Consider the following 16,112-nt stretch of genomic DNA (forward strand, 5'->3'; position numbering starts at 1 on the left):
AGACGGGCGTTCTGTTAATAAAGCCACACGCTTAGCTTGTAAATTCGAAGTGTGGCACATCGATTATGGGCAACCCACTGATCCGTAATGAGTCTGCAAGCCTGGGACGGCACAGAGCGAGGCAAAGCGGCGGAGGAGCGTATGTTCCCCCGGCGCAGGACACCGGCCTCTTGTTGCCCGCCATCTGCAGGGGTCAAGAGGCCAGATGGATTGGGGAAATGGCAGGGAGGGCAGGCTAAGGAAGCCTTTGGGGCTCTTTTCTGTCTGCTCCGGGTCAGGGGCAGGGAGGGCAAGCTGAGAAAGCTTTTTGGGCAGCTTTCTGCCTGCTCCTTGCTGCTTCCTTCACCACCAGCTTGCCTCACCTCCCGCTGCTGGCTGTGGATCACAGCTCTCCCTTCAGACATGCTTTCTGCTAAGCCTGCTGCGGGGGGACAGCACCCCCTGAAACAAGTGTTTGTGTATGATTTGTGAACAAAACGAGCCTGCCACAGGCAGCAAGAGGCGTGCTCGGAGTTGGGTCATATTTATGGTCCCTTCCCACCCCCATTCTGTGATTCTAAATGACTAACGACTGCAGTTGTGGCGAGCAGGAGCACAGCCTCCATGCCTTTACACACAAACCCCAGAAGGGCACGACGGCAAAAAATTATCATTCAGGGCGGTGAAATAGCCCCCAAAATGAGGGGAGGGGAAAGAGGAGGGGCAGCAGCGCCCTCCCTCCTCGCCTCCGCTGCCGCTTGTCCCCGGGCAGCCGCCGTAGAGGGCGGTTGGGAGCCGGGTGTGCGCGGTCTTTTCGGCCGCCATGAGCCTGTGGGTGGACAAGTACCGGCCCGGCAGCCTGGGCCGCCTGGACTTCCACCGGCAGCAGGCCTCGCAGCTCCGCTGCCTGGTGAGGGGGCGGCCGGGCGGGGGGGGGCGCGGACCCTGCGCCGCGGGTTCGAGACCCGGCCCGCCCGTTCGCGCAGACAGCGGTTAAACAGCTAATTAGCTAATTAATCCGGTCATATTTAAAGGTTTTAGAGCGTATAGTGTATAAGGAGGAACTTATATACACGTACATACGCACCAGAAGTGTTTGTGTGTATATATATGTATTTCAGCCCTAAGTTGTCACCCTGGAAGCAAATGCTTACTTTTTGGGGGGTGTTTCTAGTGAAATGGGGTTATGTATTGTTTTGAGGGGCAAATATCTTCCAAATGAAATATTACTGAAGGAAAGGAGTTTCTTCTGATGAACTTCATCAGTTCATAATTTAACTAGTATGTAACATCAATACCTCAAAAAGTCATTTCATATAAACTTCAGTGAGAAGTTATATAAATCATAAATTTTAACCTAAGAAAAATAACTTGTGGTTAACAAATCTTGCTGCTTTGCGTTCAGGTTCAGTGTGGTGACTTCCCCCATCTCTTGGTGTATGGACCGTCAGGCGCTGGAAAGAAGACAAGGATAATGTGTCTGTTACGGGAGTTATATGGTCCAGGCGTGGAAAAACTGAGGATTGAGCATCAGAGCATAACGGTAAAAAAAGAAAGGTCCCCTGTGAAGCACCATGGATACATGCATACTGATATCTTTCTCTTATAAGGCCTTTATTTAAACTTAAGAATGTATATTTACTGGTTATATATAGACTGGATGGTATAAATATAGGGTATATGCACTGTTCAGACCCAAGTTCATGGGTTATATAAATATTGCTGTATTTATGCAGCTTTTTCTGGCTTGTCCAAAGCTTTTTCTCCAAAGTGTTTCTCTATGTGGACAAAATATAATTTATTTTGAATTACTGATTCCAGTAATAAGATTCCTTGATACAAAACTCAGTAAATGTAGTATGCCTTAATAATCACCATTACACTATAATCACTATTAGTATTTGAATCACAGAATGGCTTGGGTTGAAAGAGACTTTACAGACTGTCCAATTCCAACCCACCTGCCCCAGTTTCTGTTTAACAGGGTAGCTGATATCTCAGAACTCCTTTTCTCCTTCAAGGGTGGGTAGTGAGGGGTAGGAGATGCATTAAGGCTAGTGTTCGAGTGGTTATTTTATTTGTAGGACTTAACAGTTTTCCTATGACCTAGCTAGTTATAATCTGTAAGATTGATATTTCCTTCTGATTTCAGAACTCTTTCTGAAATGTAATATGGTTACTTTCTACACAGGCACCTTCTAAAAAGAAAATAGAAATTAGCACGATTGCAAGCAATTATCACCTTGAAGTTAACCCAAGGTAAGTGTCCAGTTAAAAAAAAAAAAAAAAAAAAAAAGAAATTCCCACTTTAAATATAAGGCGCTAGCCGTATTGCAAGTGGTTTTGAGCGATATAAGGGCCTGATAGCCCAATTTATTGCCTGAACAAATTAGATATTGGCTTGTAGGTTTGGGCAGCACATGAGGGTAGGGAGAGGATCTTTAATTGAACAGCTCTAAATGAACAAACATTTGGATTGCTGTATAATTAAAACAGTAATGTTCTGCTTAACCAGCTGGATCAGCATGCAGATGTAGAGGACTGGGTACTGAGGAACAATTGTGGATTCATAAGTTTAGCCATTTGGGTTGCAATTGAGAACTTTATTGGAACCAACAACCCAAAATTATTACTTCTCTTAAAAATACAAAAACCAAGTAACTTGAAAGCAAGCAAGGTTTACATCATAACTCGTTTAAAATAGCGTAAAGCATAGAGTTTTAAAAACAAAGGAACAACAACAAAAAGCACTCACTAAATCCTGGGAGTCTTGTTATGAGGGAAGTCAAACGTTGATTTAAGTGGCAGAAGCTGTAAGGGTGTGCTGTATGTCTCCTGTGACAGTTGTGAAATTGCTGATGATAGTTTGCTGACCCAAAGTAAATACTTGTATTTACCTGAAGCCCTTTAATGTTACTTTAAATCACAAGACAGTAAATGTCTTTGTGCATTGGTAGGTTTTGGTTATGGTGGCTTTGCTGTCTGAGTTAAAACTATAAGACAGCAAGTATCCTGAAGTAACTTGTAGCTTTGTGCTTACCAGTAAATCTCTTCACATGTTGCTCTGTTTCTATCATACAGCGTGGTCTTTAAAAGCTTCTTTTGCTGTTAGTCTCTATATATTGATCAGCGGATATCTGCTGGTATTCTGGTGTGGCCTCAAACAAAGCTGAGGTTTCTTACTAATAAACTGTATAATTAAGAATAAACGGTAATAGTGAATATATCATCTTGGTGATTTAAAAGGTCTCATATTCAATCTTCTGCTCTGACAACCTAATGTGACTGATACTTCTGTTACTCTCTAGAGTGCTTCAGTTTGAAACGTTTTTTAAAAAAAGGTGTTTTATTTTAAATATGCAGCAATTTCACTATTGTAGGTTTTTTATTATTAGTATGTGGGTTCACAGGCTTTAAGCGATGGAATAATTGTCACTGTCATGTTTATGTCTGACCAGACAGTGAACCTGCATGTGCTGGTTAATGTTCATCAGTATGATTTGTGAATTTTGATAGAATAATAGTATAGTGAAATAATGTGGTTCATTGTTGGTAACATGGAATGTGATAAATGGCTATCAGGGAAAGGAAATTAACTCCTGGGAAGGGATAGGACTCTACAGGCATTGAATTTATTATGGAACTTTATTAGATTGGAGGAAAAAGAATGGTTCTATCATCTGAATTCCAAAACATTGTCTCCTGGTCACTTGAATAGCTCAAGTAGATGTTCTAAAATGGGGTACCCTGAGTAAGTGAGTAGTGAAAGAATAAAGAAGGGTAAAAAGCACATTTGTGTGGTAATTCTGCCTCTGCTCATTGTTTTCCTGGAATATTTGCTGTGGTTGTGTAGTATCAAGGATAATCCATCACCATGAAATTATGACCTTGGATTCTCTGTTACTACAAAAAATACTTTAAATACTAGGAAACTGTTTTCCATTTCCAAAAGTTGATGTAACTGAGTAGAACTAGTTTTTTATTTTGTTTGTTTTTTTTTTTTTTGTAATCATAAGTCTGCTCCCTTGCTGAAGGACAGGTCTCTTGGACTGAGTAGGTGCTTCAGTCACAGTCAGCATAGCCTGTTCAGCAGATTGTGAACGTTGAGTTAATGTGATGCTTCTGTCCATTCTGCTGCCTTCTCCTTGGCAAAGAAGGGGAAGGTTGGGTTGAGTGGTGACTCAGGCAGGACAGACGAATGTCCTTTTTATTTGGTTGCCAGTGAAATGTTTCAGAGCTGCTTCCTCTATGAAGACAACAGTCTGAAGAGGCAAAGGATTTTTTTTTTTCTTCCCTTCCCTTCTTTGCTGCTTCAGTAACACAGCTGCCAAATCAGTCACCCCAGTGGCTGTCAAATCTGACTCAAGCTAGCTGAGCTACTAACTTAAGGGCTAAGAAAGCTGTGCAGTTGCCAGTGAGGGGGTAGTACAGAGAAGAGACAGGAAGGAGATCAGCATGTATTTCCTCTTGTTTTCCTGCCTTCTAAGAAAAACAAGCCTGCCAGCTGTGCTCTAATGGTATCTCAGTATTAATCTTTTATTAGTAACTTTTTATAACTTCACTGTCTGCCATTCAAATTTGCATTAAGCATATGGTTTGTTCATAGCATGACATCTAGTTCTAAAGGAAAAATAAAGTGTTTACATCAGTCCTTTGAGTCAGGCATCCTACTGTGTGGTTAGACTCACTTTTTCTTTCCATGATGGTGGGCAAAAATGTTCGCACTAAGTGTATGTGTCCAAGTTGCAGGTGACAAAAGTTTTGATTTCTTATGCCAGAAAAATGGGTTTTGTTTTAGTAAGTTGATAAAAACATTTGACAACGGTTTTGCTACTTCCAAATACAGTGTGACTAATCCAGCTGTGCCTTCACAAAGTTTGGGTTTTTTTATTACTTGGGAAGGTAACTTCTAACCAAATGTGTGTGTTGAGGTTAATTCTAATCTCAACAGCTTCTGAATTCCTGTCATTCTTGGATAGTCAGTTGACCAAAAGGCTGCTTAGGAGGATGTATTTTTTTGTGCAGTGTAAAGATGTTGTTTTAAAACAAGTTCTATTTAATCTCTTGATGCAGTGATGCTGGAAATAATGACCGTGTGGTAATTCAGGAACTCTTGAAGACAGTAGCACAATCCCAACAGCTTGAGACAAGTACTCAGCGTGACTTCAAAGGTGAGTAAAAACAGTGTAAAAACAAAGTACTTCTGAAACTTTTTTTTCTGAGATTTCAGGTGACTGAATCTGCAGAAAGTAGCTACAAAAATTAATTGTTTTGTATTGAGTGTCTCTTGATTGTTCCAAAGCATTATTGAAATATATCTTTTTCTTTGTAATACCATGGAAAGGCCCTGCATCTGCTGTAAAAAGGCAGCTTTCTGCCACTCCTTTGCTAAGATAAGATGTTAGCTTCTTAATATAAAATACGTTGAGGGCAGTCTTCAAGAAATGTGTGGGTTTTTATATAACCTTATGCCATAAATTAGTTTAGCATTTCTTACTTAGAATTCCTGTAAGAAGTTATTACACTTATTATCAGGTTGAAAGCTTCTACATCTACCTGAATTACTTGGCACTGAAGCGTTGCAGGCCCTACTCTAGAAATGGACATTCTAGTACATAAGTATAGAGTATCAGGGAGTGGCAGACTACACAAGGCATGCTTATTGTCTTAATCTTGCCTTATTTTCTTGTCTGTGGAACCGTGCTGCTTGCATAATTCATTTTAATATTATCACTTATATGTCAAAGTACTCATTTTATTAAGGCAATCTGATATGGAAAAAAAATGTACACTTCTTTTTACCCTTTTTCAGTGGTGCTGTTAACAGAAGTCGACAAACTGACTAAAGATGCCCAGCATGCTTTGAGAAGAACAATGGAGAAGTACATGGCAACCTGCAGGCTGATCCTGTGCTGCAATTCCATCTCAAAAATCATAGCACCTATCCAAAGCAGATGCCTGGCCATCCGAGTGCCTGCTCCCAGCATTGAAGATGTACGTTGAAACAGAAGCCGAAATAAATCCTTTAAAACTTCTTGCCAGATGAGTTCTTGTTGCGGGCTTCTGAAATGTTGTATTTTCACTGGGTGACCTAGTTTGGGTGGGTGACTTGTCAAGCACATCACTTGAAAGAGTGGTCCATCTCTGGTTCAGAAATTTCTCAAGTAGGAGAACCTGTTGGTGCTGAACTGTTTGCTGAATGTTGCACTCTGTGCTGTTTCCCATCTAGATCTGTAATGTATTGTCCAGTGTGTGTAAGAAGGAAGGCCTGACTCTTCCTCAGGAACTGGCTCAAAGGCTTGCAGAGAAGTCTGGCAGGAATCTTCGGAAAGCACTGCTTATGTGCGAGTCTTGCAGAGTACAACAGTAAGTGACTGCTAAATATTAATGTAAACTATGCTTTTAGACATAGAAATCAACTTCTGTATCCTTGTTCCGAGTAGGTGACAGTTTGCTTTATCATCATCATTATGTAGGTATCCTTTCACTGCTGATCAAGACATTCCTGAAATGGACTGGGAAGTTTATTTGAGAGAAACTGCAAATGCTATTGTCAGCCAACAGACACCACAAAGGTAGATGGGTAAACATGCTTACATTTATAAATTATGTATGTATATTATTTTTTTTTCTTGATTATAAGAAATGCCGTAGTTAAAAACATGCCATCTTCAGTTATTTGTAATTTTATGATATTTTACTGGAGTTCGTAGCTTAGTGGATTTCAAGATTAGAAATACAGCCTGCGTGACACTGGAGTAAGTCTCTGTTGTTCACGTAGCAGTAGTGAGGCTTGTTTTGAAATGGTCTAACTATTTTTAAGCACCACACTGAAAGGTTTTAGGCAAATTCTCAAGTCTGGAGATGACCAGAAATGATCAGAGACATCTAGAGAACTTGACATGTATGGAAGCAGTGAGACTTAAAACAGAGTGGGCAGATGTGGAAAGACTTAAGAAGAAAGCAGTAACATTTTTCATGATGTTCATCTTGGGAAGGCTTGGAAGTGAGGTTAAGTTGCATCAAACTTTTAATTAGACATATGTGTTTCAGGAATTACGTAGTGTCTTGAATGTTTGTGGCCTTTCTAGGTCTCTTTCAACTCAAATCTTTTATGTTCATTTTTTTGGTTAAATCTTTAGGTGGTTTTTGGTCTTCACTTTAATGGTGAACTATCCATTTCTCTGCCCTTTCTGTATAATGTGTTGCAGATTTGTTATCAAAAGTGAGCATAAGCTTAGTTGAGTACTATGCTGTCCTTTTTACTGTCATACTTAAAGCTTTTGTTTCATCACCTCTAGCATAATGTGACTTTGTGAAAGAGTTTAGGATGAAGTGAGAAATAAATACTTTCATTTTCAAGCACGGTGGGATATGCCCTCTTTATTATTCCACCTTGTGTCTCATACATGCAGCCTGCTTCTTTTAGGCCACTCTGAGTATTACTTGATGTCATTGACAATCTTGTATAGAAATCAAATGTCTGTAGCCTCTCAGTATCCAATGTTGATAATTGGATCATTTTCTACCACGTGATCATCTTGCCCACACTTCACATGATGACCACAGAAAAGCAGTATAAATGAGTCTTGTGATTACTCAGTTTTGTGGTACCTTCTCACTAGTCTTAAGCATAAATAATAAAAACTTAGATACGAAGAAGAATTAGAGAAATAAGCCTAAGACAAATTCTAATAGCCTTGTAGCTTTTAGATTAGCTGTTGTAGATACACTAAAATTAAATAAACTATGTTCACATATAGTATATCGAATAAAAGGGGATATGCAGCTCGTGAATGGGAACTTACCTGACATGCAATGCTTCTGGTTTTAAAAACAAAAAAATGCTTTGCATGGGTTGACCTTTTTCTTTTTTGTTCTCTTCTCTAAGGCATATTTCACAAACAGTGAAAATTTGCATGCTTTGTGAGTATAAGTCTGATATTTTGTCGTCTTTCCAACAGGCTTTTAGAGGTTCGTGGACGGCTTTATGAACTTCTAACACACTGTATTCCTCCTGAGATTATAATGAAGGTACTTCAGCTATCTCGCTCTTAATGTGATAGAGATATAAACACTGAATATCTGTTTTTAAATGGGGAAAAAAAAAAATCAAAAATACCCAAATATAGAAGGAAGGTTGTGTTCTTTCCAAATAAATGTTAGTAACTTCAAGATGCTTTTCTTTTCGGTGTTTCTTCCTATTAAAGTAACCAGAATAGTCCACGTCATCTTTTTAAATCAGTAGCTAAAGACCTTGTTCCTGCAAACGCTGTTCCATAGCATTCAGTTCACAGGATCCTGAGTGTATCTACTGGACTGTTATGTTCATGTCTAAATATATATTGGAACATGGTTATGAGTAGTGTAGATCTTGAGGCAGGAAGATTCTGTTCTGTAACTAGTGTATTTTTATCACAACACTCCTTGTGCAGACCTCTGTTGAATGGGTATACTGAACTTTACTTTGTGATCATAGACAGCAACATTATAGCTGAGTAAAACCAAATGAGGGCATGCTTTGTCCCCTTGAAGATTTACCAGGTCATTTGTCATTTTCTGTACTGAAGCATAGGTGTATTTTTATGGGCTAGTTTTGATTCAGTTTGTTCTCTTTTGTGAAAATTCTGTTATATGTTCAGTATTTGCTGTGTCCTGTTGGAAAGGTTCATGAAGGAAAGTAGAGCAGCATGTTTCTGCAGAAATCTTGTTATATTATAAAACAAACAAACAAAAGAATAGGGCACGTGTTTTTATTTTAGTCAGGGTGAAAAGATGCTGGAAGGAGAGGGGAAAAAACAAACAAACAAAATAAAACCCAGACCAGAACAAAAGGTGAAGGTTAAAGATAATGTTTGCAATTTACCCTGGGTGGATATTGCCATAGACAAAATCTTTTTGTCACATTGACTTCTTCTTTGTGACAGTTGCAGTAGTGACTTATCTTTAACTTTTCTTGCCTATGGTGTGTTAGTAGTTCCTGTATTACCCTGTTTGAGGACTCTTGTCTTCAAGTCAAAGGTGTCCTCTGCCTAATTCACAAACCTGAAACGTGCTAGAGATACTTCTCACTTAATCCCAGGTTTTAATAGAAATGGACTTGCAGTGATTTTTTTTTTTTTTTTGTCCTAACCAAAAATAGTGTGTTTTTTCTTTTGTCATGGTGGAAGTAGTTGTAAAGTATTTTGTATGTCTGTATTTTTACATAAATGTGTATATATAGCCTTTAAGCCATTTCCTTGTTGTTAACAACACCTTATATTACTCCTTTTGATCAGTGATGTCAAGATAGGAAATAAGTAATTTTAACAAACCTGTGTCTTCGTAAAATTCTCCTTATAGTGGTGTGCATGCATGCAAGTAGAGTTTATAGCATTTGGAGTTGAAGTTAGTTTATTTTCATCATTAAGGCATGAGTAGTTCCCTTATAAGATTTTTCTTGTCTAAGAATATAACAGTTAACTTCTGTTTTGACATGAATTATTTATCCCGGAAGAATATTCTGAAGAGACACAGTTCCATCAATCTAGTTCTGTCACAGAGGTGGTGTAATGATTCTTGAACATCTTTTCTGTTAAATTCTTGACTGAGCTGACGGTCACTTGCTTAGCTATTTCCAGAAAATTGAGGTTATTCTCTTTAACAGAAAGAGTAATTTTTTTGAATATTGTCTTGCTTTTAGGGTCTTCTGTCAGAGCTTTTGAATAACTGTGATGGACAACTGAAAGGAGAAGTTGCACAAATGGCAGCCTTCTACGAACACCGCTTGCAACTGGGCAGCAAAGCCATTTATCATCTTGAAGCATTTGTAGCAAAGTTTATGGCAATTTACAAGAAGTTTATGGAGGATGGACTAGATGACATGATGTTCTAACTCTGATGCCTGGAGCTGCATACAGAGTCTTTGTATCATGATGGCAGTAAAATAGCAAATAAATAACATGGTCTGCTTGTCCATGCTTGATGGCACATGGATATTGTTCAAAGTTATTTTGTTATTCATATAAACTACAATGAACTGAAGAAGAGTGTTCAGTTTTAGAAGCCAGATGGATTGTTAACAGCATCAAATCTATTGGTAAATTCATACATTGTCCTTTCCAAAAGACAACAGGTTGCCCCGGAAGCTGTATAAGGTCATAGTCTGTGCGGTATTTGTAAGCTTACATTAAGAAGAGATGCTGCATGTTGGCTTCTTGATTGTTCAAGGCCTGGGCTGTAAGCAAAAGATTTTATATATCCATGGTGTGGTAAATTCCAGTCTGAGGAATATATATATATTTTCTGCCTAGTCACTTAGATGTCTTGCTTGTTTGGCTGTTTTGTTTTTTAATCACAGTGTTTCTTATCTTGTGAGTTGATACTGAATGTTTTCTGACTCCCGTTTGTAAGCAGTTGTATTGAAATTGGGTGAATAATGCATCTTCATTGCTTGTATATCAGTTTGACAACACTGAACTTTTTTGTTTAGAAGGAATATATCCATATAAAGTAAGGCCACTTGCTGGCTGACACTTTCATGTTTATTTTAACACACATAACTGTTCAGATAAAGACTGTTCTTTTGACTCTGGTTTAATAGATGGTCAAGTTTCAAATTTTGACAAAAACATCACTTTAAGATGTGAAAGAATACGTAATGCTTTTTTTTTTTTTTTTTTTAATGGCAGAATAAACTGTAAGAGAATATGAACAACAAATTAAATGCAGAATTAGTGTATGTGATAGCCTTAAATGAATGTACATTCCGGCTTTATGACTTTACTTTGATGTAGAATATCTTTCAGAAAGGTGGGACATGCATCTTCAGGGAGACACTGAAATAAAAAAAGTTACACCAATTTACGCTGCAAGTCTTTCACATGTTATTTCTATGTACTGTGGTACCCTAAAAATGATTAAATTGCCATTTGTAGCTGTCATTTTGCTGATTTAGACTATTACTAGATAGTTTTAAATATACATATAAATGTATTAAATACTGTTTCCTAGTCCCCTTAATTAAGCCAGAAAGCATTTAGATTTTGAGGACTTCTTGAGTCATAACTAGTTACATATAATGGCTTTTTATTTTTATTTATTTATTTATTTTAATTAAGGGCCTCTCTGCAGTAATTGATAAAGAATCTCCCTAGTTTTTTTCATCAAAGAGCAAGTGTCATTGCTGTTCTCTGGGAACTTGGCCATCCCTGTGTGTGTCGTTAACACACTGCTTACCTTCCGCTTCATTCTCACGAGACACTGCTGGCCTGCTTTGTGCCCAACTGGTCTTGAAATTGAGGAAATCTAAAAGATGGGCTCTCTCTTCCATCTGCTCTTGTCACGCAAAGCTACAGCAGTGGTAGTTTGTCAAGATAGCAAGGAGTCTTGATTGACTGATGGAGATCCTGGAAAATCATTATTTTGTTAATTCTGAAATAAATTACATTAGCAGAGTCAATAATTGTGGAAATGAATGCTTAAATAACTTGCAAGACAGAGCGCAAGAATAGGAGAAGGGGGCATAATTACTGCACGTACTGATTGCTTGCTGTTTCAGCAGCCCAGTCAGTACCTATTTTCAAAAGTCAAATAAAATTTACTTTTTGCCTACTCTAACTCCAGGATGTGATGACAATGGTAAGTGACACTGTTTAAAAGTGCCCACTGCCTCTTTTAATCAGCTGTCCCTGGAAAGGGTGCCACAGAAAGGGTATGAAGGGCATCCTGAAGCTTCATGACAACCGCCTCCCTGGCCCCATCCTGCTTTCTAGAAGTTAAAGCAGCTTTCTGTTCAGGTAAGCAGCACTTACCTACCTTGGTATTGTGTTTTATTTTCTTGTCTGTGGTTTAGCATCCTGTCCTGTGAACCATTATAAGTGAAACATCTGAGTTCAAAATTTGGTGAAGCAGGCTTGGTCCACGTCACTGTACCTCCCAGTAAGAACTGATGCAGGAGAACAAGAATGGTTGTAGGGACTTGTGAAATACAATCCACGTGGAGGATGAAGAGGAGCTGGGTGGTACCTGTGTCAGCTGGAGATAGAGGAGTGGATTGCTGCTTGAAAGGACCTCAGCTTCTTTGTCCAGGAGACTGAAACCCCAACATAATGGTGTGGCTGCTCTTGCTCCTCCTTTTGAATGGTTTCGTTTTTGTGCTTGTTTCACCCAAGATAAGTAGTCAAGGATGGAAAAATAGGGTAATGATCAGAGATAGAGGAGAGTGACCATCACTGTTATGGAAAGCATGTGGTTCCTCCTGATGATCCTGCTTAATAAACAAACACAATGTCTCATAAGCCTCTGTACATGTTCCCTCTTCCTACGGTAACTAACTTTTAAGGGAAGAAGTGCCTTAGTATCCACAATCAGTAAGCAGTGTAATTTTTAGAGTACCTCCTTACAGACTAAGCCTCTTTTGGGTAGCTGTAGCATTTACACAGAAGCTGTGTGGTGTAGAACTGGGCTGCTGGGCTGTGCTGCAGGAAGCAGGGGGCCAGTGCCCCCCAATTCCTCACGATGCCCATCAGCAAATGGAGCTGATGGGACTGTATAACCAGGTAGCTAATAAACAAAAAGGAGACTGGCTGTTTTTCCCCTTATGAGGTTACCATGTAAAGCACCATATGTGTCTTTTACCACAAAAGCAGAACATTAGCCTGGTAAGCAAGGGTGTTGGGGTGGGCATGGCTGCCTTCACAGCTCTTATTTTGTGCAGCTGAGCAACGGTGCCATGCCAGACCTACGCTGAGCAATGCACACCACACCTGCCTCACAGATCAAGTGGGAGAGGCAGTCAGATAGTCTTTTAAACACCGAATAGCACAGGATCAACCTCTAGATGATCTGTTTCTTCAGCTGATTTCATCTTTTGAGACCTGCTTAGAAATGCTTCTGAATTGCATGCTGTGAGGATTACCCCTGCTTTCATCCAGCATCACCTCCTGCTAGTTCAAAATGAGAACTTCAGGCTGCTCCCACCCAGGTGGGACTTAAATGCTGAACAAGTCTGAGATGTTGCAGAGGAGTCAGCTTCACAGTAGCATAGAAAGCTAGGGGTGAATCTGATTAAATATATATATATCAAGAAACCAGACAGCAACTACGCTAGTCAAAACTCTCTGCTCTGCAAAGATCAGCTGTGCAAAGGGTGAGTGGTGCATTCAGGCTTCGTTATTCCCTATTTCTAAACTCTAAGCATTAACTCCTGTAAGAAATATTTTTAAATTATAGTTGTTTTTTTTTTTTTTTTTTTTTTTTTTTTAGGTTTCCATGGTAAACAGCACTATTTGAGCATTAATCATAATAAAAATGTCATGTTTGGAAGACAGATTTTAAAAATTTAATTGATTAAATAAATTCATATTAGCAAAGCTGACGTGAGGCACGTCCCCTTCTTTATGGAAGAAGTAGCCTGATTATTGCAGGTTAGAAGGTAAGGTAGATAAGAGAAGAGTTCATTATCACAAATTTTCCTTCCAGTGCAGGGAATTCAAGATTATTATAGTTCATTGATATAAAATAATAGCTGTAATTTGTCTTGTTGGAAACAGCTCTGGTATGCTTGAGCAGTCTTTAATCCTTCTTGCTTAATGTCTTGTGCCTGCACTAACAATTAGTGCTGTATGGATTTATTGCATTGGATTTCAATCAATGACCCGAAACAAAATCCGGAGTTGTAGCCTGCTAAATAAAAGTTGTCTTAAAATGACAGTGAAATGTGCTTCTAGTTCTTGAAGGCCTAAATACTTCTCTTTATCCTTATTTTTCATATGCAGGGAAGGAAAGCAAATATGTAAGCATGCAAGAGAAATCAAAAGGAATCAACTCTACTGTTGAATGTGCCCTGCAGACTAATCAATAGTATGTCATCCAAGTTGCATGTCAGGAATTAGTTGCACGTTGCAACGTGATCAAGATTAAAGGGTTTGCCATTAACTTCAATATGTTGAGAAAAGGACTCAGATTCTTCTGTCATCAAAACTTGAATTATTTTCTGTCCAAATTAATTGAGATAATCAGGCCTACCCCAGTCACTTATTATTACTTTTTTTTAAACATTGGATGCTTTGCTTGTCTGAAAAATAAGCCTATTAGCCATTAAACATCCCTATAACTGATTTTCTTCTACATTTGTGTACGGCATGGGTACTGAGCTTCTGGAAGAATTTGTGCACTCTGTTGCAGCATTCCTTGAGCTAGTAAACATTGTAGAAGGTGTGTTTCCTGTTCATGTTCCCATAAGGGCTGTAAGGCAATTCTGTCGTGACTTACTCTTAAAATACCTTTCTTGGGTGTTTTTAGCCTCTTCTCATGACACTACACCGTTAGGAGAGTTTGGATCAAGGGCAACTAACAACAGAGAGATGGAGACCTACTGTCACCTCCCTCTTCTGGCTGCCCCAGTGTTTCCTCAAGAACATTTTCTTCTTTTTGAATAAGACTATTTACTTTGCTATATTAAATGTGCTGCTCTTGTTTGGAAGTCTGTGACAGACAGTGAGTGGAAACAGCTTTACCATAGCTAAATGTTGCCGATACGGGCTTTCACTGCAGGCAAACTGGTGCTCTTCTTTTAAACTTGCAACGCTATGTTCACACGAAATTATTTGTTGTGCTAAATTATGAAAGGGACACTTAGCACCGTCCTGGTCACAATGAGACGTTAAGGGTATGTTAAAATAAAGCAAACATTTTGAGAAATCTATGACAAATTCTCTGTGCTTTTTGCCTCTGGGAGTTCTGTAAAATGTTTTCAGTCTTGAGTAGGAAGGAAGGCAAGAAAATCCAGAGCCCAATCAAAGAGAAGAAACAAAGAAGTCAGAAGGATGAAGCAGACAAGGACAGATCCTGGGGGAGGACAGGTATACTCATTAATTGTATTTACATTTCAAAGGCAAGTTAACTGCAGTGTTCTTAATCATAGCCTACACTTGGGTTCCCTGCCACACACCATGAATAATATGCTTTGGTGGATAGAATAAGTGACCCAATAGGTTTCTTCCACTTTTAATTTCATGGATGATCTTAATTTGAGAGGTCAGTACAAATGCCTATGGTAAATGACAATTTTGGGCCAGTAATTACTAATTAAGACAGAAGTCAAGATGCTGGCTTAGGCAGTTTTGGATAGATCACAGATAACCTTGCAGGAGCTGATTAACTCAAACAGAACACCTCCTTAGGTGATAGCTACCAAATGACACTGGAATAATTTTTAAAATTGAAAAGGATGAGGGAAAAGGATTTATGAAACTCTCAGCTCAGTTTTCTCCGGAGAAAGAATTTCGATAATAAGTGGGATTAGCTCTTTGCCAATTAGCAGACAATTAGAAGAAAGACATTTACCCGGTGGGCAAAAGTCTTTTATGATAGACTCGTCCTCATCAAACCTGTTTATGCCAGAGGAAGATAAACAGTGTTTGTTCACAGTCTCTTAGCTCTAGGGATGTGAGTATTACGGGCTGCAGCCACTGTGCCAACTTCATAATGTCTGTGTGAGGCTCAATGTGGTGGTGCTTAACGTGCAAGCACAGAACAGGCAACCCTAATCAATGCTCATGGATCCTGGGGTGGCTGTGGGTGATTTTCAATGGGTCCACAACAGAAATTAGGAACAGCAGATAGACTGTTTGTAGAGAAAATGGAGAAATCTCCTGCACCGGGGAATTTAGAGTGACATGCAAATCAGAAAAAGCAAGAAGGCTTTGGCTTTATAAATATCATTATTTGTACAGGTGGTTATCATAGGTAGATAAGAGATCGTGTTAGACTTCGGAAGCTTTTTTTGAGACCTTGAATGACCATAAGCTTCAGAGTGGCAGATAATGTGAAGAAGAGCTGAGCTAGTGTTGTGATTTAACCTGGCAGGCAGCTGCACACCACACAGCCATTTGCTCACTCCCTCCTCCACAGTGGCATGGGGGAGAGAATCGAGAAGAAAAATGCAAGAACTCACAGGCTGAGATAAGGCTTGTTTAATAAGAAAGGAAAAAAAGAAACTGCAACAATGAAGTAAAGCAAGCAAGTGATGCACAGTGCAATTACTCACCACCAACCAACCAATACATATCCCATCCCCAAGCAGCAGCAGCCCCCTGCCCAACTCCCCCAGTTTTACTGTATTCAGCATGATGCCATGTGTTGTGGAATAT

General features: G+C 39.2%; 1 protein-coding gene across 1 annotated transcript; it reads left to right on the top strand.

Moving 5' to 3' along the window:
* The first annotated feature begins 730 nt into the window (after positions 1–730).
* Positions 731–10,558, top strand: RFC3 (replication factor C subunit 3). The gene is made up of 9 exons (XM_084528905.1): positions 731–889; positions 1,385–1,522; positions 2,171–2,238; positions 5,053–5,150; positions 5,792–5,973; positions 6,209–6,345; positions 6,456–6,554; positions 7,944–8,013; positions 9,662–10,558. The coding sequence occupies exons 1-9, from the start codon at positions 803–805 to the stop codon at positions 9,851–9,853; spliced, it is 1,071 nt and encodes a 356-aa protein (XP_084385031.1). The 5' UTR covers positions 731–802; the 3' UTR covers positions 9,854–10,558.
* Positions 10,559–16,112: the final 5,554 nt, after the last annotated feature.

The sequence above is a fragment of the Aythya ferina genome (genome assembly GCF_964211825.1).
Source record: "Aythya ferina genome assembly, chromosome: 1".
NCBI lineage: Eukaryota > Metazoa > Chordata > Aves > Anseriformes > Anatidae > Aythya > Aythya ferina.